At 36.2% G+C, this 26,212-nt stretch overlaps 4 protein-coding genes and 1 pseudogene across 9 annotated transcripts; 2 read left to right on the top strand and 3 right to left on the bottom strand.

Annotated features, from left to right (window-relative positions):
- The first annotated feature begins 275 nt into the window (after nucleotides 1-275).
- LOC104719034 (protein PUTATIVE RECOMBINATION INITIATION DEFECT 1-like) lies at nucleotides 276-5,624 on the top strand (annotated as a pseudogene). Its single transcript, XR_015569034.1, has 9 exons — nucleotides 276-881; nucleotides 1,035-1,144; nucleotides 1,241-1,416; nucleotides 1,591-1,905; nucleotides 2,238-3,204; nucleotides 3,302-4,016; nucleotides 4,094-4,374; nucleotides 4,446-5,112; nucleotides 5,191-5,624. The product of XR_015569034.1 is annotated as a protein PUTATIVE RECOMBINATION INITIATION DEFECT 1-like (transcript).
- LOC104719035 (pentatricopeptide repeat-containing protein At4g14190, chloroplastic) lies at nucleotides 5,382-7,226 on the bottom strand. The gene is given in 3 exon segments (XM_010436878.3): nucleotides 5,382-5,632; nucleotides 5,634-6,718; nucleotides 6,793-7,226. Coding segments are annotated over 3 exon segments (1,506 nt in total). The 5' UTR covers nucleotides 7,165-7,226; the 3' UTR covers nucleotides 5,382-5,583.
- A 132-nt stretch (nucleotides 7,227-7,358) lies between these two features.
- LOC104719033 (uncharacterized) lies at nucleotides 7,359-10,936 on the bottom strand. The gene is made up of 5 exons (XM_010436876.2): nucleotides 10,732-10,936; nucleotides 10,146-10,334; nucleotides 9,890-10,039; nucleotides 7,971-9,590; nucleotides 7,359-7,882 (listed from the first exon to the last, which is right to left on the bottom strand). The coding sequence occupies exons 1-5, from the start codon at nucleotides 10,763-10,765 to the stop codon at nucleotides 7,515-7,517; spliced, it is 2,361 nt and encodes a 786-aa protein (XP_010435178.1). The 5' UTR covers nucleotides 10,766-10,936; the 3' UTR covers nucleotides 7,359-7,514.
- A 4,411-nt stretch (nucleotides 10,937-15,347) lies between these two features.
- LOC104719032 (15-cis-phytoene desaturase, chloroplastic/chromoplastic) lies at nucleotides 15,348-20,569 on the bottom strand. Of its 4 annotated transcripts, none has more exons than XM_087468294.1 (15): nucleotides 20,332-20,569; nucleotides 19,956-20,148; nucleotides 19,738-19,870; nucleotides 19,527-19,615; nucleotides 19,022-19,079; nucleotides 18,472-18,627; nucleotides 17,918-18,070; nucleotides 17,606-17,721; nucleotides 16,985-17,198; nucleotides 16,794-16,896; nucleotides 16,654-16,701; nucleotides 16,402-16,447; nucleotides 16,007-16,194; nucleotides 15,728-15,890; nucleotides 15,348-15,553 (listed from the first exon to the last, which is right to left on the bottom strand). In XM_087468294.1, the coding sequence occupies exons 2-15, from the start codon at nucleotides 20,118-20,120 to the stop codon at nucleotides 15,482-15,484; spliced, it is 1,704 nt and encodes a 567-aa protein (XP_087324420.1). In that variant the 5' UTR covers nucleotides 20,121-20,148; nucleotides 20,332-20,569; the 3' UTR covers nucleotides 15,348-15,481. The 4 variants fall into 4 exon arrangements, with proteins under 4 accessions (XP_087324420.1, XP_010435176.1, XP_010435177.1 ...); XM_010436874.3 differs by having other exon boundaries at nucleotides 17,606-17,725; nucleotides 17,922-18,070; XM_010436875.3 differs by having other exon boundaries at nucleotides 17,606-17,725; nucleotides 17,922-18,070; nucleotides 19,956-20,142; nucleotides 20,332-20,529.
- A 2,688-nt stretch (nucleotides 20,570-23,257) lies between these two features.
- On the top strand, nucleotides 23,258-26,171 carry LOC104719031 (E3 ubiquitin-protein ligase RHF1A). 2 transcript variants are annotated; one of them, XM_010436873.3, is made up of 8 exons: nucleotides 23,258-23,711; nucleotides 24,092-24,138; nucleotides 24,264-24,326; nucleotides 24,427-24,541; nucleotides 24,632-24,912; nucleotides 25,271-25,378; nucleotides 25,448-25,745; nucleotides 25,862-26,171. In XM_010436873.3, exons 1-8 carry the CDS (start codon nucleotides 23,535-23,537, stop codon nucleotides 25,877-25,879), a joined length of 1,107 nt encoding a protein of 368 aa, XP_010435175.2. In that variant the 5' UTR covers nucleotides 23,258-23,534; the 3' UTR covers nucleotides 25,880-26,171. The 2 variants fall into 2 exon arrangements, with proteins under 2 accessions (XP_010435175.2, XP_087326310.1); XM_087470184.1 differs by having other exon boundaries at nucleotides 23,316-23,711; nucleotides 24,635-24,912.
- Nucleotides 26,172-26,212: the final 41 nt, after the last annotated feature.

The following is a 26,212-nucleotide window of genomic DNA, read 5'->3' as shown; positions in this document are numbered from 1 at the left end:
AATACATGTGAAACAAGCTAATATAATTCTAAAATTAATTATCAGAGAATTTTTTTTATAATGTATTTCACAAAACAACTTACTGTAGTTGTAAAACGAGACTTTTTAGTCTTGATATTAAAATCACCATTTGAAAACAAACAAAAAAAAACAGAAAGAAACATTATAAAATTATAATCCTAAATGATTTATTGGAAATACTGTTTTGGTTTTAGGGAATACCTGCTTTAAAAATTTAATATTACTGTTTTCTTAGAGAAAAGAAAAATTAATTCAAATAAAAAAAACTTTATTGTAAAAATAATCTTTGTTTTTGCGAGTGCCGAAATTGAGACGCCATTTCTAAAACTGGATCCACCGGTGGTAAAATTCGAAAATTTCCCAGTCTCTCTCTTTCGCGCTCTCTCTCAATGTTCTTCCTAGACTCACAGGAGCAATACTCCGATCATCTCCTCTATGAATCTATGGCGGACCCAATCCATCAGTCTCCGTCGCCGCTATGCGCCAACGGCCACCGATCCACAGTTTCTCTGCGCTCCGACCAAGGCGGATCGTTCTGCTTCATCTGCTTCTCCAATCTCGTCTCCGACTCACGCGTCCCCACCGTCCACGTCTCCTACGCGCTCCACCAGCTCTCAATCGCTCTCTCTGAACCTATCTTCCTCCGAACCCTACTCACCTCTCATATCCACTTTCTCGTATCGCCTCTCGTCCACGCTCTCTCTTTGATTGATGATGTTCCAATCGCTATCCAGATCAGGGATACCATCTCGGCTCTATGTTCCGCTGAGGGATCTTCAATCGGTGAGGATTTCCTGGAGAGAATCTCCGATCAGCTCTCTTCTGGTGCTTTGGGTTGGAGCCGAAGACAGCTTCATATGGTATTGTTTTGCCTTTCTAGGGTTTTTTTTCTTGCTCTTCAATTGGGGATTTCATGAATTCATCTAATTAAATTTAGATCTGCAAAATTGCGATTCGTTTGATCATGGAGAAGCTTTCTGCTGATACATTGCTAAATGTCTGTGTGTTTGCAGCTCCATTGCTTTGGCGTTCTGATGAGCTGTGGCAATATAGACGTCAATTCCCATCTCAGAGATAAAGAAGCTCTTGTTTGCCAACTCGTTGAAGGTCTTCAATTACCGAGGTAATTTGCATAAAGCCACTTGGATGGAGACTTCTTTCTATCTTGTATGCGCATGTTGTGATTTATCCTGTTTGTTATCCTTTTTTCTGATACTAGTGAGGAGATCCGTGGTGAAATCCTATTTGCTCTGTACAAGTTTTCTGCTCTACAATTCACAGAACAAAATTTTGATGGAATTGAGATTCTATCTTCATTGTGTCCTAAGCTCTTATGCCTATCTTTAGAAGCTCTTGCAAAGACACAGAGAGATGATGTTCGCTTGAATTGCGTAGGTGCGTATGAGCTTTTATCTATTTGCTCCAATTCTTTCTCCTGGAACATCATGTCAATAACACGTTTAATGCATTTCCATACAGTAGACCATTCTCAGTGTGAGGTTATCATTCGTTTTCTTTTGCAAAGAAACTTTCTTCTATTTCAGCTAACATAGATTCTGCACTTTGTAGCCCTTTTGACCATCTTGGCCCAGCAAGGTCTTTTATCATATTCACATACAAATAGTGTCAGCAGCATGAGCTTGGATGAAGTGGATGATGACCCTATGCAGACAACTGAGACTGTAGTCGCCAAGCCTTGTTTAAATGTCTTATTTTCTGAAGCAATCAAAGGTCCACTTCTTTCCACTGACAGCGAGGTGCAAATAAGATCCCTTGATCTTATCTTCCACTATTTATCCCAAGAGAGTACACCAAGCAGACAGATTCAAGTTCTGGTAGAGGAAAATGTTGCTGATTATATATTTGAGATACTGCGGTTATCAGGTAAATGTAGTCTCTTTGGATAAGTGAATAATATACTGCTACTGGGCATTCCATTATACTGGAAGGACCAGAATTTTTTCCACATACTAGCCGAAGGTTTAGAAACTAAGAAATGATGTTATCATACACATCTTTCTGATGTCAAATGCATAATTCATTGTTTCCTACACAAATTTAACAACTTGTTCAATCAGTCTTTACATACATTGCCTATTATAATTCCGTGTGACGGCTATCTTTACTTACTGTGTTGTCCTCTGGAAGCTCACATCTGCACAAGCATTAATAGATATGTGTTTGATGTATCTGACTGATGTCCTTTTCATGAACAGAACGTAAAGATCAGGTCATCAACTCATGCCTCAGAGTCCTTGATCTATTTTCCCTAGCCGAGCATTCTTTTCGGAAGAGACTTGTTATTGGGTTTCCTTCAGTCATCCAAGTGCTTCACTATGTAGGCGAAGTTCCTTGCCATCCTTTTCAAATCCAGACACTGAAGCTTATTTCGAGCTGTATTTCTGATTTCCCTGGGATAGCTTCTAGTTCTCAAGTTCAGGAAATTGCTCTGGTTCTAAGAAGAATGCTTGAAAGATATTATTCGCAGGAGATGGGATTATTGGCAGATGCATTTGCGATGATCTGCTCAGTTTTTGTTTCCCTATTGAAAACTCCATCTTTTACTGAGACTCCAGATGTGTTAACATCATTGCAAGAATCCTTGAGACATGCCATTTTGGCCTCTGTTAGTCTACCTGAGAAAGATCCAACGCAGATATTGCATGCAGTCTACTTACTCAGTGAAGTATATGCATATTGTACTGCACCAACATCCATAAACAAGACCAGTTGCATTGAGTTAAGACACTGTGTTATAGACGTGTGTGCATCACATCTATTGCCATGGTTTCTCTCTGATATCAACGAGGTCAGTGAGGAAGCAACTCTTGGCATAATGGAAACTTTCCATTCTATTCTGCTACAGAATCCAGATATTCAGGCCAAGGAGTTTGCAGAGATGCTTGTTTCAGCAGATTGGTTCAGTTTTTCATTTGGATGCCTAGGAAACTTTTCTACGCCTAAGATGAAACAGAGGGTATATTTGATGCTCAGTTCCCTTGTTGATGTTCTTCTTGAACAGAAAACGGGGTCACATATCAGAGATGCTATTCCGTGTCTTCCTACTGATCCACAAGATTTGCTGTTTTTGCTCGGGCAAGATAGTTCCAATAATCAAGAATTGGCTTCTTGCCAGTCCGCAACGCTGCTGATTTTCCATACCAGTTGGATATACAATGACAAGTGACTTAGGCTTCTGATTTTGAATCACGTTTTCGATTGACGCACTAAAGATCTATAATCTATTTCTCTTTCTTATATTATTTGGCATCTTTTGCAGGCTTGCAGATGACAAGCTGGTTTTAGCTTCTTTGGAGCAATACATTATCTTAAACAGGACAAGTTTAGCATATGCGATCTCTGATTCTCCAGCTATGCTGCACCTAGTGAATCTGTATAGTCTTTGCAGGAGTCTTCAAAACGAGAGATACCAGATATCCTACAGTCTAGAAGCTGAGAGAATACTCTTCCATCTACTAAACGATTATGATTGGGACTTGGGTTCCAGTTATATTCATCTAGAATCTCTGAAGTGGCTTTTTCAACAAGAAAATATCAGCAAAAGTTTAACTTACCAGATCCAAAAGATCTCCCAGAGCAACTTTATTGGAAACGAAGTTCACAATGTATATGGAGATGGCAGACAGAGATCACTCACATATTGGTTTGCAAAGTTGATATCAGAAGGAGACAACTATGCTGCAATTCTTCTGGTTAACTTGTTGGAACAGCTCGCAGAGAAGGGAGACCAGGACACTAATGTTATCTCAATTTTAAATCTGATGATCAAGATTGTTTCTATATCCCCAACTACCTCCAACCATTTAATCATGAATAGCATTGGCAATGCAATCCATAAACTTGTTTGTGGCTTTACTAACTCATCCTTGGGAACATCTTTAACAACACTCCTTCTGCTAATATTCAATATTTTAGCTTCTGTGCAACCTGGAGTGCTTGTAAATGTTGAATCATTCGATGCTGTGATTATAAAGGTATGGTCGTTTAGACCTATTCTCGACCAAAATTATCATTATATCATATAGCTCACTGGATCCTCTTTGTTTTGTAGTTGTTAAATTATTTGAGGTTGCGAGACACTGCCATAACACAGAACCATGAAGGTATGATGGTGATTGGCATTCTTTCTTTGGTTCTGTACCACTCGTCAGACGGAGCACTTGTTGAAGCTTCAAGAAGTATTGTGTTGAATTCGCACTTGGTATCAGCAATCAACACTGTGGTTGCTGTAGCTTGCTCAAAGGGTCCAGCATTGACTCAGTATCAGGACGAAACTGACATTGGGGAGGCTTTAGCATTCACGTTACCTCTTTATTTTTTCTCATTAAGAAGGTAGCATCTGAAATTCTTCACAAAGCTAGATCCTACTTCTAAACTGTTCTCTAACTCCCTTTTGGCCTTAGCTTGCAGATTGTTCTAGCTGGAGTAGTGGACTGGCAAACTTTCTTTGGCTCATCGAGAAACCTGGATACACTACCCGTAGTATGCATCCATTGCCATAATTTTTGCAGGTTGATGCATTTTGGAACGCCGCAAATCAAGCTCATCGCCTCTTGTTGTCTTTTGGAATTGTTCACTGGATTATCACAGCAGATTGACATAAAAAGAGAGCAACTACGGTGTTCTTCGAGTTACCTGAAATCAATGAAGGCTGTTTTAGGTGGTCTTGTATTCTGTGATGACATAAGAGTAGCGACAAACTCTGCGCTTTGTCTGTCCATGATTCTAGGATGGGAAGACATGGAAGGAAGAACGGAGATGCTTAAGACCAGCTCATGGTACAGGTTTATTGCAGAAGAAATGTCAGTGTCCTTGGCGATGCCTTGTTCGGCATCAAATACCTTTGTGAACCACCACAAACCAGCAGTCTATGTAACCGTTGCCATGCTAAGACTCAAGAACAAGCCAGCGTGGCTGAGAACTGTTTTTGATGAGTCTTGCATCTCTAGCATGATTCAAAATCTTAATGGGATGAACATCAGCAGAGAGATTGTAATATTGTTTCGAGAACTTATGCTGGCTGAGCTATTGAATTCCGAGCAAGTGACCAAGTTGATTCGTGCATTCCAGGTTTGTTATGCAGATAAGGTATCTCAATAGATGTTTGGATACATCAAATCAGTTTCATAACATGCTCTGGTCCTGCAGGAATTTAAAAAACAAATGCACAGGAATGGAACTCGAGAAGAGACCGTTGAAGAACAAGTTCAACAAGCAATTTCCTCAATACATGATCATGGTGAAGTCCGCAACTATCTTGTACAGTTGATGGTATCTAACTCGTTTGGACGCACAAGTGGAAGTGAAACATACACCGAGAAGAAGAAACAGGTTCTCGATGAAGTGGAACAATTCTCCAAGCTATTATCAACAAGAGGGAATGGTGTAACTGACACAACACCGTGTAACGTCTATACAAGAAAGAGAAACAAGACAAATCCAAACAGAGAGAATTGTGTAGAAGAGCAGACTTAAGAGAAGCTTACACAACTGTTAGTCTCTACATACAGTCTAGTGTTTGTATAGGTTGAAATTTACATACTAAAGTACAGTTTTCTGATTCTTAACCACAAGTTCCATAAGATTCTGGTGTCCATGGCGTTGGTTCTTCACCTATCATTTCTTCACAGCTCCTAAGAAACCGCCCTTTCCCAAAAGCAGCATGGACCAAAGGATCAGTCTTTATTTCCACAGGCTTATCAAGAAACCCAATCTTTTTCCAAGTGATAAAAACTCCAGTACCATCAAAACCAGCTTCGCTCAAGTCGTAGACAATTCCGACAGTTACAAGATCAAGCTTCACACGTTTTGTCCGTAGCTCATCGAGGAGCAGCTCAATGCTCTTGAAATCCCCCATTTTTGAGTAAGCTAAAAGTACAATATTAGCAAAAGTTGTATTCCAAGTAACTCTAGCTTCTTTCATCTCTTTAACAACATAATCCAAACCTTTTCGACTCACAAGACGGGCATGACACAGAAGCCTGAGACACCAAGCCAGATCGGTCCTACGTGTTCTAGAATAAGAAATGCCACGACCCAAATCATCAAGCCTCGAGAACATGAGGTTATCGATGTAAACATTAGCTAACTTCCTAACTAAACCGGCATCTAAACAAATCCCAAACCTTATAACCTTATTACACGTCTCCTCCATCTTTTCAATAACCCCTAACTCCGCATAAGCTTCAAGCATGGACAACAACGTACAAGGCTCGAGAGTCATCTTCCTCGACATCAAACTCTGATACATTTGCTCCATTCTCTTAAGCAACCCTCCACGCGAAAACTCACGTATAAGTAGATTATAAGTAACATGGTCACGCACACAACCATCAGATTCCATTCTCCTAACGCACAAAACAATCTCATCATACAGTTTCCATTTACCATATGCTTCAATAAGGCCATCGTATGTCTCGCTGATCGGTGACAAGCCATTCTCTTTCATCTGACTCAAGTAGAACATAGCTTCCTCAAACTTGCCATCATCAGCATAACCATGGATGATTGAATTATAGATTTCTAAAGATGGACTTAGCTCATGATCATCAATCATACTGCGAAAAGCTCGAATTGCTTCATTCATCGATCTTTCCTCACACAAAAACCTTATAATCCTCTCGTAATTGGCCACACTTATTCGCAAAGGTTCAAGATTCTTCCACGCATCATAAACCTGCAATTGAAACAATAACAAAATCAATTTCATGTTCTCAGATATTATGCAAGAGATAAGTTACAGGAAGTTACAGGAAGAATCTCGTGGAGTCTTGAGGAGTGACGGAGAAAACGAATTACAGCCCAGAAATGGTCTTTGCTCCAATCTCCATCCTCTTGAAGCAGTCGTAAAGGACAAGAACCGGGACAACCAAGCCGCCGAGTCAATGAACTGAGAAACCGGTGGTGGTGGTAGCTATCGGAGAGAAGAGAGGTGGGCTGCGTCGTCGCTTCGCCATTGATAGACAAAGGCAAAGAGCGGCGGAGAGAAGAGGGTTTAGGTATAGAATAGACTCTTCTTGTTATGGTACTGAGAAATCTTGTGTTCGAATTCCATAGCGGAGGAGATGGTTTCTTCTGTGGCGTCGCACTGTGGAGAAATTGCGCCGTCGTCAGAGTCTCCATTTACACTCTTTCGAAGCTCTCTGCAAAAGTTCTGATTCGGTTCTGGTGCGGCGGTTTAGTTTGAATTCGGGTTAAGGCTAATAAACCGATTCAGAATTCGGTTAGATTCAATTTGGTATTCTCTCAACAAATTGAACCAAACACCAACTCTAAAATGCAAACAGAAGAGAAATTAGTCATGGTAAAAGATGAAATTTAAAGAAGTGGTCTGCATAAAAGTATTTTAAAAAGCCTAAGCAACAATAGTAACTCCTACAAGAACCAAACTACTTCAGAACTAAACAAGTCTTTGTACTAGCGAGTCTGTAGAATCCATTCATCATACTCCTAGCATTATACAATAGAGGGGTTTATTTAACATTGGAGCAGCAAACGAATGGCACCCAAAAGGGTCTTCCTTTCACTTTCCTCTCCTCTCTCTTCAAGTCCACTGGATACTTTGCTGGTGAATTCCATTCCTCACTCACTTCTCTTTTCTCTGGCCAGCGACCGTCTTCAGGGGATGTCTCCTGCCCCAGTATCGAACTCACTCTCGGTATGTTGTTACTCTCATTTTGAGCCTTTGCCTCTTGCTGCACCCTTGGTGATCTTGCTTCACTCAGAAGGTTCTTTAGCGGGACATGTTGCTCCTTTGCTGAGCTCCAGCTTGTTGTCTTCTCCAAGGTGATCTCTTGGTTCTGAGATACGTTTTCCGGTTTGCTAACTCCACCGCTTACTCCTGTTCCATCAAAATCGATTTGGTTATTAAAAAGAAATACAATATGAGGGTTTTGGGTTATATAGCTCATACAAGATGGGATACGTACCTGAAACCGATCCCAAGTTGGATTCAAACGCATTAGATGATGCATTATTTCTACTGACTAGTGGACTTGAAACCAGAGATTTAATGTGAGCTTCTGAAAGATTCTGCAATCTCCCAAAATCACGATGGTCGTTTGATTCTATTGTCACTGGGACCTCAGCATAGTAGTTGTGTGCTTTGACATTACCGTCAATCTCATTTGCTTGAATCACCCCCAAGCCACCAACAACTCTATTGAATTCTGTCCTTCCGCTTTCCAGTGACTTCTGATTAGCTGTTTTAACAATTTCATCAGGTGCAGTGTGTGTGGATCCAGGATGGCTAACTGGATATTCCGTTGGATATGTTTCGTTTATGAAACTGCTTTCCTCCACAACGGTCCCGTTGTTAATCTCTCTGCAAACTTCATCTTTACTTTCAGAGAATTCAGCACCGATTTGGAGGGCAGAGTCTTTAGATGTTTCTGTTGAACTTTTTATCTGATCACTTGCATCAGCTCCCTCAAATACAACAGACAGCGGAGTAACATAGCAAGAGGATTCAGGACTCAATCTATCTTTTGGGTTGTTCCCCTCCTCAGCAACAACATTTGCTTGAATAAGTTCACTCTCCCCAACAAGATCAACTAAACCAGTTTTGTTAGCTGCACTGCTCACATTAGCATTCGAGTCAACAACTATAGAATCTACAGCAGGTGGAGAAACTCTCAAGGTCTCTGATTCAACAGTTTGTGCATTCCCTAATGATGATACACCATCTTCAGCTTTCACTTTGATATCTTCGGAGTCAGTCTTAGGTATCATTATGTTCTCTGCACTGGGAAATTCCTTGACCGCAACCAAATCAGTTTGGCCTTGAGGTTCAGTTTTGTCACCGAAGAGAATCTTGTCTGATGAAGGAGCCTCTGAGCCAATACTTAAGACTTCAGGCTGAATTCTTAAATTATCTGCCTCAGTAAGAGTATCTGTTTCACATTCTTCACCTTTAGATGTCTCAGAAAGAAAAGGATTCACAGAATGACTTGCTTCCATTTCTTCTAGGCTTTTGATTCCATGCAAAGAGACATCAGCATTCTCAACAAAAGGCATATCATCAGAAACAAATTGCCCAGCACTGATAACCTGAGTTGCCTCAGGTTTTGCCAGAGAAGTATGGACTGGAACATCCTCACTGACTAGACAGCTAGCTTCACCAGGATGAGTCATGCTCGTTGCTTCTGATGAAAATCCATAGGGACCATCCACGTCCGAGTAAATCACATCATCGTTCCATGATGAATCTGAGGTGTCCTCTTTCTTCCTTAATTCAGATGCTAACTTAGATTCAGATTCTTCCGTAAACTTTTCTTTGCATTTTGTCTCCAATCTTACATTTGACATGAGATCACCATTGTCAATGACATGAGCTTGCTGTGGTGAATCAATCACAGTTTCAGATGCTATAGGGTGTTCTTCAGTAGAACTCTCTCCACCTTGTCGATTACCAGAAGCTGCTTCAACTGCACTTGGGGCGTCATAGTTGTCAAGGACTTCCACAGATGGAACTTCACAGCTCTCTTGAACCACTTCAGAGCTTTTCATCACACAGCCAGTTGATGAATTAATGCACTGTGGAGTCTCACCTGAGCAATTCCAAATTCATCAGCTATATAGTCGAAATAAAGCAGGCACATCACATAAAACATGAAAGCCAAATGGGAAACAAAACCGAGAAATGTGATAAACTAAATAGTTTCCCTTATAACTATAGTAGTCTACACTCTACAGTCTACTGGTTTGCGATATCGCATAAAGGTCAAAAAGAAAGTAAACTAAGACTTTATTACTAGATGACAAAACTTATGTTAGCACTATTAAAACCAAAGTCTCATTAGCATCCAAAAGGTAACATATTTATTCAACAAAGGGAGTAGAAACTGACCAGGATTCTGAGTAACCTTTGCAGCAAAGTTAGTAGCTGTATCTTCCTTGAAAGAATCAGATCTAGAAAACTCACAAACAGCATCAGTAAACACATCCTCTTCAGAAACATCCCCAATTCTCTCATCACCTTTGCCCACAACTCTTGGACCTTACCTCAACATTAAACAGTACATTACACCATTAGCAACAGTGTTCTCAAGTCTTCTTTCTCTACTTTAAAATCAATCCAAAGCAATAAAACTAAAAGTTCTTACTTGGGGTTTTGTGGTCATCAGGAAAATCAAGATCCTGTTTGGCCTTATCGGAGTCAAAGATCTCAAATCCTTTGATGGTTCCACAGATCTTCTTGTGAGCACGACGGTTTTTAGCACTAGGATGTGGATTAGGGTAACTCCAACCACATTTAGTGCACACATGACTCTTATTACCTCCTCCTCCTAGTCCTATATCACAAGGGTTTACAAAAAAACAAAATCAATCAGTGCCCATATCCTCAAATTGATAATAGATTCTACAAAAGACTCCTTTTTTTTTAAGGGAACTTTTGTTTTAAAGAAAAAATAAAAAATCAGAAAGCCAAAACAGTCATAATCAGAAGAAAACATTAACCAAATGTACATTAAAAGACAAAAAGGAAGAAACCATTCATTATTGCAACAACAACAACAAGAGAAAAGAAGTTACAAAAGGAAAAAAAAATCTAATAAACACAAGAAACGAAACAAAATGAATTTGACGACATTATTAGAGGAAGCACGAAAGATGCAAGAAATTGAAAGTTTAAAAAAAAAAAAAAAAAGCGAAAACCCTAAAAAGGAGACATTGATAATGATGAAGAACCTGGAGAGTTGCAGTGGTCCTGAGAAGAATCCATGTGTTTTGTTTTTTAGGTTTTTTTTTTTTAATTTTGAAGAGAAGGGAAGGGAAGGAGAGAAGAAGATGAAGAAGTGTAACAACAACAACAACAGTTTCAGTTTCAGTTTCAGTTGTTGAGTTTTTAGGGAAACGAGGAAGCCAAGCAAAAGCCCACTACACTCACTTAACCAAACCAAACGATCGGGTGGGTGGGGCCTAATATTAATTATAGTCCGATCGTATATCCCTTTTCTTTATATATTTGTACGAAGTTTCTTTTAGTAAAAAGTGTGTAAATTCTCATTGGCTCATTGCTAATTCTCTAACAACAAACCAACAACTTTTGGAGTGTAAATTTTTACTATTATATATGCTTGGGTTTATAAACCACCAAAAATTTTTTTTCTTTTAAGATTTTCTTCTACTAAAAAAAAAAGATTGTTTTCTTGTGATAGTTCAGATGATTTGACTTTGGTGTTAGAATGTTTAATACTCTAAACTTCAATTCTTTGTTCTATTTAGTTTTATAAATTTATTTAAAAGAAAAAAATGAAATTCAATTTGGTAGATAATTTTAAAAAAAAAACAAAAAAACATATTCCATGAAATTTAGTTACAATTTTTCTGAGATAATTATTAACCAATTGGAATTGGTTTCACAATTTTTTGAAGCTTAGAATAACACAAAATTAAAAAAGAATTATGTTTTAATCATGTATGAGAAAATTGAACGTATTATGATACAAACACCATATTTTAATTAGTTTAAGTTTATAATAATTTTCTTATTATCATCCAAATATCGTAAAATAAATTATTTTTAGATAGATACTACTATATTGTAAAAACTTCTGAATTAGTCAAGAGTACCAAAATCAGCTTCCAACTAAAGCCACACAAACACAAAGAAACAACATAAGCACATCATGGCAGAAAAAAACACACAATGCTTTATACATGAATAAATAAAATTAATTAGTCTCAGAATCATAGGAACCAAAATATTAGACTAGTCGAGGAACAATACCATATCTAGTAATATCAGGTAATCGATCGGGGGGAGGAGGAGTATTATTATTAAGAAGGAAAGATTTCAAATTTTTCACACGCATATATAGGGGGACACACAAATGGGAAAGGTAAGATTAGCTTTGCTACATATACAATTCATAAACTATGAACAAGATTGAACAAAAAAACTGCAACACCCTATCCACTACTCTTCTAAGCTCCTAATGCTTATAAAATTCCAAAGCTCATTGAAAACTAACTTTAGACACATAAAAATTCCAAAGCTCATTGAAAACTAACTTCAGACACATAGTAATTTGGTTGTCTTTCAGTTGCGAGTCTTACCTAATTTCCCGTGTCACTGTTCATCGTCTTCCACTTGTCCTTGAGTCACATGGTGCCCGTCCATCATGAAACACATCCCGACCAATTTCCAAGATTTTGCGCCATGGAATATTCCTATGCCAGAGAAATTTTTGCACACCAACCTACAGAATAGGACAAAGTGAGACAAACCCACATTATTGTGCATTACATAGCAAGACTCTAATTTGGACAGCTAAAAAAATGTTATTTATCTCAGATATAATTGCACCATGACCGAAAAATACGCTCTTGTTTTGAAGTCTCATAGTTACTCGGTGAGATAACTCCTCTAAGTATCATTATTAGTAAAGAAAGATTACTGAGATCTTATGTATGAGATATTATTTTTATAGTTAATATATACTAGTATAGTAGTTGTCTTTTTTTCTAATAATGAATTTGATAGAATTTAATTGCAAATACAAGACATTGTTCTTTGATATGATGTTGTGTAAGCTAAAGACCTAATTCTTGCGGTGAAATAATGTGGCTAAAGAACTTTTTCTGGAAATTGTCTAACATGTGCCAATTGATGGAGTATAGAGATACACATTTTGTACAAAAATAAGAACAACTAGATCATAACCCGCGGTATACCGCGTACCAAATTTTTATATATTGTATTTTGATTTAAATTTTCATTTATCTAATTTTTAAAATTTGAAAATTTTTCTAGATTGTATTTTGATTTAAATTTTCATTATCTAATTTTAAAAATTTGAAATAATTCTTATTATAGAAGCACTAATTTTTGATTAGGACGGGTAATCATAACCTGTCATGTATTATAACCCTAAATTTTTTGATTATCAACAGATCTAGCTCAAATAAACTAAAATTTGATTTGCCGTGGTATTGCCTCGTGGTATACCGCAGTAATCACATGTACTCGTAGTAATAATCAAAGATCGATAATCAAATCTCCTGCTAATCACATGTACTCGTAGTATTGCCTCGCAGTATACCCATTTCATATTTCCTAGATCTTTGTTCATATAATGTCACATAACCAGTCATACTTTTTATTGGACTAATTTTAGAAGCACTATCGACACAATTTATATTTATAGAGTAATATATGTCCGCTTTTTAAAATTTGAGTCACAATATATGCAGAAAAATTAAGATTTTTAATGATTTCATGTATTATGTGATGATTCAAAAATATTAAAAATAAAAGAAAACTAAGATGAAAGAAGAATCAAATTTAAGTTTTAAACAAATACTGCATTTAATTGTTTTTTATAATTTTAAATAGAATTATGAGTTAAATACATTAGTGAATATTTAAGGTAACAAATTAATGACTTTAACAATAAATGATGGCATGTCTGTAAATAAATCCAACTCTAGGATTTATTTCATAAAATTGCTGCAAAAATACTAGTATAGATACCACTAAATTCTTATGATTTTGTGTTGGGAGTTTAATGGACCACTCTAGTAAGGCTGATTGTGGTAAAATTTCTTCAACCTTTGAAGTATACTTTAGTAAACATGATGATGCTACACTAACTTGCTTCGAAAACTGGGAAGATTATGAATCTATAGAAGCCATAGGGAAAAGTCTTAATATAAGGGTGAACATGAAGTTTTAATACTAGAATGATAAGATGTAAAGCTAGCAATGGCGAAAATAAATGGAATGAATGATATGTTACTCACTCAAATGAAGTCATGGTGATGGTTGTTGGAGGCACTATGAGAAAGAGTGGTGATTATGTATAATTGTTAGACAAAACCATGATATATTCTTTACTATTTCAATTCAATGAAAATAGATATGGGTTCGTAAAGTGCCTAAATTGAATACAATGATTGAAAAAAATAAGGTATATGATCGATTTTGAGAAAGAAGGTGCCAATTCTAAGACTCCAAGAGGGATATATCATTCTAATAAGGATTATACTAATCATACAAGCCATTTTCTTATCAAGAAAGAAGATGAAGGTAACAAGATATATACAATGAGAGACACTATCACCAAAGAAGGAGACGAGACTACTCACAGTTTTGTTTCGCCCTATATGTCTATCTTTCTCTTAATTTTAAATCTAGTGATTAATATTTTAGAAAATATTTGAAATAATGTTCTATTGGTTCATGAAAAGTTTTGTTTTATTTGAAAGTGAGTTAATTGACCAATGATTTAGATTGCAAATTGCATTGGAATCAAAGGCATGCTTGATAGATAGAGGGATATTAGTAGAATTGTTTCATTGAGTTTGTTGCTCATTGAAGGCTTGATTAGTCGATTGGAGTTGATGAAGAAAAGTGTTTCCGAAACCCAAACATGCAAGTCCAACTCAAAAATGTCTTATCCATAAATTTTGAGCCGAAATATGCTCAAATCTATAAATGCCCCTAGATATATATGCTAATTTATTTGTTGAGTCTATTGAATTTCCATTTTAAGTGGTTCTTGTAAATCAAAAACTATACATGTACTTTGTAAAAAAAAAAAAAAAAAAAATGTTATAACAGAATAGTTTAAGAGATGTGTACTCAAATAATATGTAATATAATATGTAATAGTACATTTCTGACCTTTATAATAGAACTTTTGTTTGTACTCAAAAGCAAGATGGATCCCAAAGATCATGTTAAAAGCTAATACAACACTTAGTATCATCAAATACAAGTATTATATTCTCTTACTTGAAGATTTCTTGGATGGGTTAGCCGGTTCAAAATACTTTTCTTAAGCTTCTGTTACACAGTTGACCATTTGACCTGACCCAATGCTCCATGTACTTTTCTAAATTTGTTGAACCATAGTCCATATACATTTGTAATTGTATTAAGAAAAAAAATCATTCTGTTACACATTTGTAAATACATAATACGAAATTATATTTTGATGTCTTGTTGTATATGAGTATGATGTATCACCTGCTATCTCCCACTACTCGAAGCCAAAAGCAATTTCAGTTCGCCGCTCACGTGACGTGCAAGATATTCTTTTGGACTCTACCACCTAGCCTCAAATGCAATTTTGTGGTTGGAAATAATTGTTTCCTATTTTTCTTTTCTTCTTAATGTTTAGATTGAGAACATGTTTTCTTTTTACCGGGGATCAATCATAGATCCACCTTTTGTAGAAAAAATGATACTATAACCCAAAAGACAAAATGATAATAAATCATTATATGATTACAAAAGGTCGACAGTAATTAGTACTTTTTAGAAATAATATTAGAAAAGATGACAGGAAAAGGAGAGATGTCAAATCTGTGAGTTTTCATTTACTGGAGAGAGTAGGGTCATATCTGGATTGCAATGAGATTTATACACACAAAGTTACAAATAATTATAATAATAATGCTTACAAACAAATTATCATTAACCTTTACTCTCTCATGATGATGATGATGATACTGTTGCCTCCGACAACTTTCTCGGTCCAGACGCAGCTAGTAGCTCGTAATCCTATACAATCAGTAACCCAACTTAAGCAAATCACTCTATGTAACGCGAACAGTTTAACATGATGGGACAAAACCGAGTCAACAGATCGGTTATTGGAGAAATGTTCCAACAACAAACATTAACCGGAAGCACTGGTTAACTAATATGCTTTTGAATGGCAAAGTTTTTGTTTACCTGCACAATGGACTGTGAGCAGAATTTGCCAGAGAGAACAGCGCCTTCCATGGAAGCTAAGTACTTCTGTTTAGTGTAATCTCCAGCTAAGTAGAATCCTTGAATAGGTGATCTCTGTAGAGGACGACATGGTTCGCAGTTTGGGATGGTCTTATACACAGACCTGATGCATGCAACAAAAAAGAAAGATGTTGTGTACATCATCATAATGCCAAGTCTATTGTGAAGCTAAATACATGGGAATTTCCCAATGTTGGGGTTTGATATAACTTCTCTAACCTTGGAGTTTTCACTACATGGTACTTCAAAATTTTAGCTTTGCTTTGGTCAGCTGAGATTTCATCCGGGAAGAGTTTCTCAAGTTCTTTCATGGTTGCATCTATGATATCAGAGTCGGTCCGTGATATCCATTCCTCTGCTGGTGCAAATACTAGCTCCAGCATCGACCGGTTAGGATCGTAATATTCCTACAGTTAATCAAGAAAGAAAATGCTTTGTCAACTCTAAGGGCATCTAGGTTGAATCAGATTTGAAATCAAGATATGCCAACAAAATTTATGACAAGATACTTGTGAGTGTTATACATGAGACATACGAGCGCACCAAGATTTTAATCTCTTTTGATATAAATATACTAGAAGAACATGTTTAGAAAGACAAGAATATGTTCTTACCTTACAAGTTAAGGACATGTCGGCATATACACTCAGAAGGTTACTTCTGCAAAAACACCAAAACAAAATTTGTTAAAGACACAACAAATGTTTAACCAAGAACACGCCTTAACTGTTGCTGATTCAAGACTGCACATTTCTTATTTTTGATGAAAAGTCAAGTGTTAATGCAAAATTCTTTTTCCAACACTATGTCCAGCTAAGTATTCTATAAGACTTAAGGCCTCAAAACTGCTTAAATAAGAAATTCACCTGCTAAAGAGTAGGTGATCATATGTGTTCTTCAGTTTTCGATCAAACCTGTAATAACAGTTCATAGCACTTAAGACCTGCTTGTGATCTCACACCGAAATGCCAAGTAATATAAAAAGAGAGGTATCGGTCTCACTAACCATATATGAACATTAATAACTGGCACTCCAACTAATTTATCCAACTTTTTGAAGTATGGTATTTCTTTCCAGGAATCTGGTAAAAGGAGCTTCAGGATATCAACTACAAAACAAAACAAAAGCATAAACAGCATATTAATAAGCAGGATACCAGATGAAATGTAAACCCACAAGACAGCATGGTGTTAAACCTGGAGCGGCAAACACATACGCGTCTCCTTCAACAGTGCTTCCATTAGTGAGTAAGAAATTTTTAACCGTGCCATCGTTATTGAGCTCAATTTTCTTTATCCTAGAATTAAGTTGCACTTCCCCACCTAGTGACCGAATATGTTCCACTACTGGCATACAAAGCCTTTCTGGAGGATTACCATCCAAGAACGCCATCTTGGAACCATGTTTTTCCTGTCAATGTAGTTTCTATTAGTTTGCATTTGCAGATTCTCAAAATCCAACCAACTGGTGCAGCTTATGACACACCATAGGTTTCAAATGATTGGGAAGTTAATCAACTAGTAAACCCAAGAAATAAGGTGGTCATCATATCGATTTCATTCAAAATAAAATGAAAGTGACTTTTTGTTAGCAAAACCACTCACTGGCAAGAAATTAAGGTACATCATGTTTTCCAGAGCAAAAAAAATAATCCTTCCTGCCACTATTGGCAGAAGAAACAATAGCAAGAACCTTGCAAGAACCTTAGGTAAAAAAATAACTCTAGTGTAGTTTGAATAGTAACTACGATTGCGAGTACACTAAAAGATTCACAAAAAGACAGGCGAAAGAAAGAGCAAAGGGATGGACTGTCAAACCTGAAGAAATCGGTTCAAAGCAATCAAAATGCATTGCATTGACAGTTCATCAGGGTTTATAAAGTTTAGTGCCTTTGACATGGCAATAAACACCTCGTCGGTCACACGCTCAGGTACTCCCTGGACAAGTATACAATTTATCATAATCTATTATCATCTGATAGCAAAAGTACATGCAAGCAAATAAAACACAAACAACCACATGGACTGGAAAAACTCAGAGCTAACCACAACAAAGTTCTGAAATAATAAATTAAGTTCATCAACACGCTTACAAAAATATCACAGGGAATGTGAACTAAAATAGCCTACTTGCCTGCTTTTGCATCCACTCTTTGACTGATAAACCATCTTGGGCTTCAACATAAGCCTGGCCGCCGACCATGGCTGGCAAAAGTCCAATAGCAAACTTTATTTTCTCTGGCCATGTCAGCATTTCATTGTTCCTCAAAATAGCCCAAATACCTACAAAGTAAATCCAACATCAACAACTTGAATTATAAGAAACACATTAATTACACCATAGACGCATTTCAGCACTAATGCTATACTGGAGTTCAGTTTCCATCTTGCCTTGACCAGCAACAGAATTTTGCAGCTTATATTCCTATTCTAGTTCATGGAAGCTCGATACTAGATTCCTTACTTTAGAAACTATATGACCATTTCATTGTGTTGTGACGTCTATGCAACATAGTTACTAACCCCGCTTTTTGTATTACATTCAACTCAAGTTTCTGCATATTAATCCAATCTAATTAAACCAAATCCATGGTACCATTAACTAAAAATTCAAACTACATGAAACAGTAATATTATATTAGCTGGTTAGCAGATTAAAATATGCTATAAGTTTATCCTCTCACCGTTCAAGGGTGCTGGTAGGACATCTGGGAAGTCAAATCTACTAAATTCGCCAGGTTTACTTGGCATAGCGAAAATCATGGAGTGTTCTTTCCACTGCAACCGATCATTAATCCCAAGTTCTCCAAATAAGTTCTGCACATTCGGATAAGCACCGACTTCCGGCAATAATATGAAGAGAGTCAAGACAAAAAGTAAAGTACTTCACTAAAGAATTGTAATAACAGGGAAAACAGATAGGCACTGTTTCGTATTTATTCTAAAATTGATGGTAGAGCTTATATTTGAGAGGGATCTTTCTTGGTGATCTCAATGAGTACATTCTGAAGCAGGTATAAGATAGTAAGAGAAAAACTTTATGAAAGCTTGTTACTATCAGAATGAATAAATGCCTATGATCTCACTGACATCAGCTTATTTTCTGTGTGTGTACCATCCCTTTGCAAAACAGAAATATCTATGCTATTACGATATATTATGCAGGTATTGATTATCAGACCCTGAGCAACTTATATAGGGGGAGCAGCAAAGAGGATATGAATTTGGACTTACAGAATATATGTAATCCGGTTTCATACCAGTCCCCATCTTCATCTTTCCATGCAGCTATCTGTAGGAACACAAATTTCACATCATTAACAGATGCTCTCAAAAATGAAAGGTAAACTTTCTAAACGGAACCAACAAGGACCTAACCCAAGAGCCACATAACCCAACAACACTGTAACACAATATACAATCATAAGCTACCTACCAGTAAACTACGCTATACTGTTTCATATTAAAACTATGAATTGAAAGCGGTTGTGCGGTGTGTAGATCAAGACAGAAAACATAAGAACATAAAGACACAATTTAACAAAAATACTTAAGAAACAGACAAAGACAGACACATGTACACCTTTGTGTACCTAAGAGCTCTAACACTCTAAACACTAGTTATATCTTGTAGTCTTAAAAACATAATTGGTACAGCCTTTGGAAACTAGCAAATCTTACAAGATGACGAATGTAAACAACCATGAGTTGTTCAGTGATTAAGAACAATTCGAAGTACCTTTCCACCAAGAACATCTCTTGCTTCAAGCAACAGAGGTTTATGGCCTGCATCAGCCAGGTACTTTGCAGTAGACAAACCAGCCAATCCTGCAATTATTTGAGAGGCAAAAGAGCTTCATCACATAAAAATGCATCGCATAAAACTGGCTCAATAAACAAACTTCATCAGATCATTAAAATAGCATTGAAAACCAAATTTTGAGACATACCAGCACCAGCAATTACAACTTTTAAAGGCTTTGCAGGACGAGGAGCACTACGGAAAGATGCAGATAAACTTGCAGCTTCCAAGAAATTGACTGTATTCTCAAGCTCAGGCCTTGGGATATCCACACAAACTACCTGTAATTACCTCTCTTTAATCAGAATCACACTAGATAAAATTTCCAGAATTCCAAGTAAAAAAAAAAAAAAACAGACAAAGCACCTGCAAAGGAGCAGCACTCCTCCTTCTTGTTCTTGACTTAAGTGCTTGAGAAGTCGGAACCCTAAAGCTGTGTCCCATCAATTCACAACCTCCAGAAGAAAGTGCCTCCACAAACCCGTTTTGATAAGGCAAATTCGCCGCAGAAACATTTCCAAACACAACCATCTTCTCCACCTTTAATTCACAACTGCTCCTATGAAGCCCAATAAGGTATAGAATTACAAAAACACACAAAAAGGGAGAAAATTGTAACGTAGTGGAGAACGATGAGGAGCAATTCAGACAAAAGTTTGTGTCTTTAACAACAAGAAGAACAAAAAAAAAAAGCGAACTTGATTTAAAAGGGCAATAGTAGTTCTCCAGTATCTTATCTTACCTAGCGAGCAATAATATTAAGGTAGAGAAGCAGGAGATGCAGGAAGAAGATGATGAAGAAGAAGAAGGAAGCTAGTGGAAGGAAGTTGCTAGCCGATAACAAAATTAAGGCTTTAGAGTACCCATATGCTCTTCTTGGTTGGTCCGTTTCTAGACCACGCTCTCTCTCTCTTTTGCTTACCAAATATGTAAGATAGACAATTAACCACATACAAATAAATTAATACTAGGTGATACCCGTGCTACAGCATGGGATGACACATATTATAATTAGTTTATTTATATTTTGAATACACAAAATGTTTGGGTTTATATGCTTTTTATAATTATAAAATTTTAAATAGTGCTAAATAGTATATTTGGTTTAATTACATGGTAAATGTTAAAACATATTTAGATAAATATGTTGTTTAGATATTGTTAATCATTTGCACGGTAACAAATATACAATGCTCGTTTTGCAGTTTTTAAACGATAGCAGTATGCTTAAAGGTGTTAAATTCAAATATTAGATTTTTGGTTTTAGTTTGGACTATTGCACATATATAACCTACACGTAACTATTTTAGAAAGGCAAAGACATCTCGCTCAATCCCGTTTTGTCCTGTCCTGTCATGTTTCATCTCATTCTTACCCATAAATTTTTTTATGTTTCATAACTGTTATCTTTTAAATAATTAACTATTAGACAATTTTTATGGTCTAAAAATTTGGATAAAAATATAACTAAATCTTGTGTTTTTCTCATATTTTTTGACATATAATTTATTTCCTTCTGTAATTTATTACCTAAAACTGTGAGAAAAAATATGCACATATATTAATGGTAATTTCCTTTGCTTTTTTTCGTTTTTTTCCTAAAATATTTATAAAGAATAAGTTTAGATTTGATTTATTATGAATTTAAACGTTTTTCTTATTTAAATATGATGTATATATTTTCCTTAATTAATTTATGTAAGATTATGGTTGATTTAATACATAATAAATATATTTGAAGAGAAAATCGATTTGGTAAGATGAGATTATAACTTAATGGTGAATATTCCTTTAAAGAGGTTATACTGAAAGATTAGCAGTTAAGATCAATCTCGGAAATAAAGCAATAATCATAAATATTTGGTAATAAAAAATATATGGTTATAGTATAGATACTTAAAAAAAATAAGGAAATCCGAGTGTTTGCCTAATAAATATAAATCTGTTTGGTTGTGTGGTTAACTATTCTTGAACCAAATCAAATACATGATCCGAATATTATAAACCTGGAGTACAAACAGATCCGCGGATTTTTTTTCTTCTATTACCGGGTTAAAGAGGATCCGTGTCCCGACCCGGTGGTAATTAAGTGGGCGAACAAGGGGTATTTTCATCATTTAGTGAAATCGAAACTATAGGGTAATTTAATTAAATTAAGTGATTCTTTAATCATTTTTAATGAAAAACGTATCAAAACAAAATCATGGTCCAATTTGAGTCTAGTGGGTACTTCAGCTTTAATAGTATAGATATTGTTTTCGTTTTGTTAACACCATATTATTCTATTCCTTTATTGGTTAAAACTTAAATCGACTGGAGAGACACTGCATCTGTCGTAATTAGCATGATAATTAACAATTTAGTAAAGCAAAACATAGACAGACAACCTATAAAAAAAATGTGTCTTTTAAGATCCATTGAAGATGACCTTTTTGAAGTTGCCAATACAACTTAGATATATGGTTAACGATGAGAGACGAGATGAAACAAACTTTTGGATCTTCCAAATTTTTTGTTTTTGTCATAGAAATTTTAGTACAAAATTAATGGATGGTTGGCAAAATATACATTGGTAGGTAGTAATAAGTAAAGCTGTCATCATTCAATGAGTGGCATTGACATTACCAACAAATGTAGTGACTTGTTTCAAACTTCCATGTCAAATTGATATGAACTTCTCTATGATCTTATTCAAAGGTCAATACATCTATCTTTATGCTTCTCAAATTCTTCTAATCTATGAAATATATGAACATATCTCAGTTTTACACAAAATATTATCATATGTTCTTCTTATGTAGAATATATTTCAACACTCCTCCCCTTCAGAGTGCAACATGAATGTTTCGAATGTTTATTTTTCCAAAAAGATATCGTAATTGTTGGACATGTGGTTTTGTCAAAATGTCAGCTACTAGTCTTTATGTAGTTAGGCACAATAACGACATCTTGAACAAAATGACACCAATTTCAACATGATTTGTTCGTTAAATGATTTCGGGCAACGTGTAATACTCTCAATAACTATTTTTAAAATAAATACATATATGTAAAATTCAGAATTTTTTTTTCTAATTGTGTGAAATGTATCGAAATAATAAACTTTGGCTGTATGTACTCTATAATGTCAAATTGGATTAAAGCCTATGTGGATCTAGACAATGTGTAATCGTCGTTTAGTTATTGGAAAGTTGATGTTGAGGATGAAAAAAAATTTGTAAAGAGAGAGAGAATAAAAACTTAATTTTAAGAAAGAAACTTTTTTTTTAAGAAAGAAACTTTTTTTTTAGGTGGTATTTCTAGATTTTGCCATTTTCCTAAAATATTTTAAAATTTCCATTGTCTTATATCTAAAAAAAAATTTACATATTATTATGTTTAAGTATAGTAGCTGTTGATTGTTATTAAATATGTAATCTTCCTAAATGTTGTTTTTTTTTTTTGTTATTGTTCAAAAAGCCATTTTTGTGTCATTTCGCCTCAAATATTTGAAATTTGTTATTTTTGCCACTTACGAAAAAATAAACATTTGGGAAAATTTGTCATTTTTATTCTCTCTCCCTTTACTAAATTATTCTTCATATTTCAACTTTGGGGATTGGGTCCATTATTTGAGGGCGAAGTACGTTTAGAATCTAAAAGTAGTGGACTAGCAAAGCCCAATAGTCACTAACAAGTTTTGTAACAAACCTTTTTTTTAAAAAAAAAAAAAAAAAAGTGGGGAACAGTCAGTCAGAATCGAACTTTACTCCTCCTCCTCCTTGCAATCCCTTCCCTTTTTTTTTTTTTTTGACTTTTCGTTTGCTTTGACTTGTCAGTCCTTTTTTGATCAATCCAATCCCCCAATCACAAACCTCTTCTTCAACCTCTTGAATCTCAAATTCTCAATCCTCATCATCATCATCATCATCTTCTTCTTCTTCTTCCTCTTCGCATTTAACAACAATGTCTAATTTCACTTACACTTCTGCTTTCAACCTATCAGACTCCCCTTTAAATTCCGCCATTGGTTCTTCTTCTTCTTCTTCTTCCTCTGCGTTCGTCTCCGCTTCCGATGATGATAATACCGACGACGCTTGTAGCATCTGTCTCGAGCCTTTCACTCTCCAGGATCCTTCCACTGTCAGCTTCTTAAACTCATCTCTCTCTCTCTCTCTCTCTTATTATTCTACATTTGTCTTAGATACGCTTTAGCTCTTTCCTGGGTTTTACGATCTCGCTCTCGCTTTTTTCATATTCCCCCTTTGTTGCCTTTAAATCTGGAACAATTGGATTGTGACAATGAGATTTTGTGCCTTAGATTATCAATACGAGATCGTTTGATTTCTCGATCATTATTTTGTTCTTAAACCCCATCGGCGAACATTGTTCGATTTGATCGGCCTCGTTTTCTCATCGAACACTTTTATTCAATCTTAACATAAACATGTTCCATTGTTGTTGTTAGTACTTCTCCGATGCTTTCCAATATCTAAATCTGCCAATGGGATGCTCACTTTCAGGTGACCAGTTGCAAACATGAATATCACCTTCAGTGCATCATTGAATGGTACTTCTATGTTCTGTGTCATAATCCAATCTGTGATCTTATCCATTCTTTGTTTAGATTTTAATCTTCTTCTTCTGTTCATCTTATATCAGTGATTGATTTGTAAATTGGGGGTTATTACACAGGTCACAGAGAAGCAAAGAGTGTCCTATTTGCTGGCAATTGTTTGTTTTGAGAGATCCTGCTAGGTACTCATTCATCTAAGGATAAAGAGTTTTTAGTTCTGACGATTTAAGTGATACTTTGCTCTCAGTTAGGTCTTTACTAGTATTGGTTCCTATTTTGTAGCCAAGAGCTTTTGGTAGCTGTGGAAAAGGAAAGATTGTTGAAAACCAAGAACATATCTTCATCATCTCCAATATCCATTCATCATCACTCTCATGAGGATTTTCACTCTGAAGAGGTTCGAAAAGTATCCAGTGTACTTTGACAAAATTAAGGTGTTTTTGGTTCTAGTAGTTGTTGACTAGGTAATGATATATTTTTGTGCCAGGAGGAATCGCAGTTTAGCAGCTTTGATGAGCAATTCTTGAGGCATCTCACCGAAGCTGCACATAGGCCTTGTTTGCTTCGCAGAAGGGGGCAGGGTCAAATATCCTCAAGTCTTGTTTCGTCCAGTGATCTTAGTACTATTCATCCTTCTGATTTGGCCAGTTTTTATCGTCTCTCTGCTATTTCCCAAGTTGAAAACCTTTGTCCGAGTCCTGGCTCAATGACAGCATCCCCTATCTCTGGTCACTCTTCCGCTCCTCCAGATAGCAGCAACGCATCCAGGTATTGACTTTAACATGGGAAGCTTTCATGATTTATGCGGTTTCTTTTTGCTTGGGTTGTCTCTAATAACCAGCTTTCATGATTAGTACGGTTTCCATTTGCTTGAGTTGTCTCGAGAAAATGTGTATATATGACTGCGCAATGCATATGTTCTTATAACCATGTCTGGTTGGGTGGATTTTTGTCTCGATAAAATGTGATTTCGCTTAATTACTTGTTGCTGATAAATAATTGAGATGCTTAGGAATTCTAGACCATTTCTCTACATTATGCGGCTTCTTCATGGAGAACGCTCAGGCCTTTCCATTGATTAGAACTTACCTATACTCTATCTAATATATCTTGTATCTGTCATCAGAATCTCCCCTGGCCTTTCTCCATCTCGTTCATCTCAAAGTCCAGATCCACGTGAAGCATCCTCTCTTCCCGAAGCCATAAAATCCAAACTAGCTGCTGCTTCTGCAAAGTATGTCAATCAATCCCTCCTCATTTGTTCATAAGTTGGTTATAAAAACTGATTGGTACATGCCTGCAGGTACAAGGAATCGATCTCTAAAAGTAAACAAGGTCTTAAGGAAAAGCTACTTGCTCGCAATAACTCGGTGAAAGAATTGAGCAAAGGAGTGCAACGTGAGATGAATGCAGGAATAGCTGGTGTTGCACGAATGATCGAACGCTTGGATTTTGCTTCAAAACGTTTTGGAGGGTCTGCTCATGTATCAACCTCCACTGCTACTGCTTCTGGATTCAATTTCTCATTCAAAGGGAAGCGTGTAGAAGCCAATACCAAGTCTAACAACAGTGGGGACAAAACCGAACCCCAAAAGCTGCAGGTTTCAAACTTCTCCGATTCTCCCAGTTTCTCTCTCGTCGTCTTCTACATTTGTTTCATTAAAACATAAAGCTATCGATGGGTTTCGCTAATGAGAATCGTTGAATTTCGTCTCAGGGTGGAGAAACGTGCTGAGGAAATCAGATAAATGGAGAGGCCTTTTAATGCAAGCGATGTACGTTTCCATTGAATCAACTTGCCCGTTGGTCTTCGCATCCTGCATTGTTCAGAGCTCACGGTCTGGTCTCTCTCTCTCTCTCTCTCTCTCTCTCTCTCTCTCTTTTCTCTGTTACTTTTGCGATGAGTACTTTAAGAAGGCTTGAATAAGCAACTGAGTAATCTTTTAATTACTCGATTTTCACGGAGTCAAAAACTTTATATTAATTTTATTTCTAAGGATAATGTTATAAGTATGTTGTTTCACGTAGAATTGGATTAGTCCGCTGCAATCACTATTGCACTATGATT

This window comes from Camelina sativa, chromosome 10, assembly GCF_030686135.1.
Source record: "Camelina sativa cultivar CO46 ecotype springtype chromosome 10, ASM3068613v1".
Classification (NCBI taxonomy): domain Eukaryota; kingdom Viridiplantae; phylum Streptophyta; class Magnoliopsida; order Brassicales; family Brassicaceae; genus Camelina; species Camelina sativa.
This window is presented reverse-complemented; position numbering and strand designations above follow the sequence as displayed.

Coding starts and splice junctions, on each gene's coding strand:
- LOC104719033 (XM_010436876.2), bottom strand. CDS start 10,765: ATGGATTCTTCTCAGGACCACTGCAACTCTCCAG. Junction 9,591..9,889: donor AAAGGTTACTCAGAATCCTG/GTCAGTTTCTAC, acceptor GGAATTGCTCAG/GTGAGACTCCACAGTGCATT. Junction 7,883..7,970: donor CAACTTGGGATCGGTTTCAG/GTACGTATCCCA, acceptor TTGATGGAACAG/GAGTAAGCGGTGGAGTTAGC.
- LOC104719032 (XM_087468294.1), bottom strand. CDS start 20,120: ATGGTTGTGTTTGGAAATGTTTCTGCGGCGAATTTGCCTTATCAAAAC. Junction 18,628..19,021: donor AACCGGATTACATATATTCT/GTAAGTCCAAAT, acceptor TATTGCCGGAAG/TCGGTGCTTATCCGAATGTG. Junction 16,448..16,653: donor GATCACCTACTCTTTAGCAG/GTGAATTTCTTA, acceptor GTGTTTTTGCAG/AAGTAACCTTCTGAGTGTAT.
- LOC104719031 (XM_010436873.3), top strand. CDS start 23,535: ATGTCTAATTTCACTTACACTTCTGCTTTCAACCTATCAGACTCCCCT. Junction 23,712..24,091: donor CTCTCCAGGATCCTTCCACT/GTCAGCTTCTTA, acceptor GCTCACTTTCAG/GTGACCAGTTGCAAACATGA. Junction 24,327..24,426: donor GTTTTGAGAGATCCTGCTAG/GTACTCATTCAT, acceptor CCTATTTTGTAG/CCAAGAGCTTTTGGTAGCTG.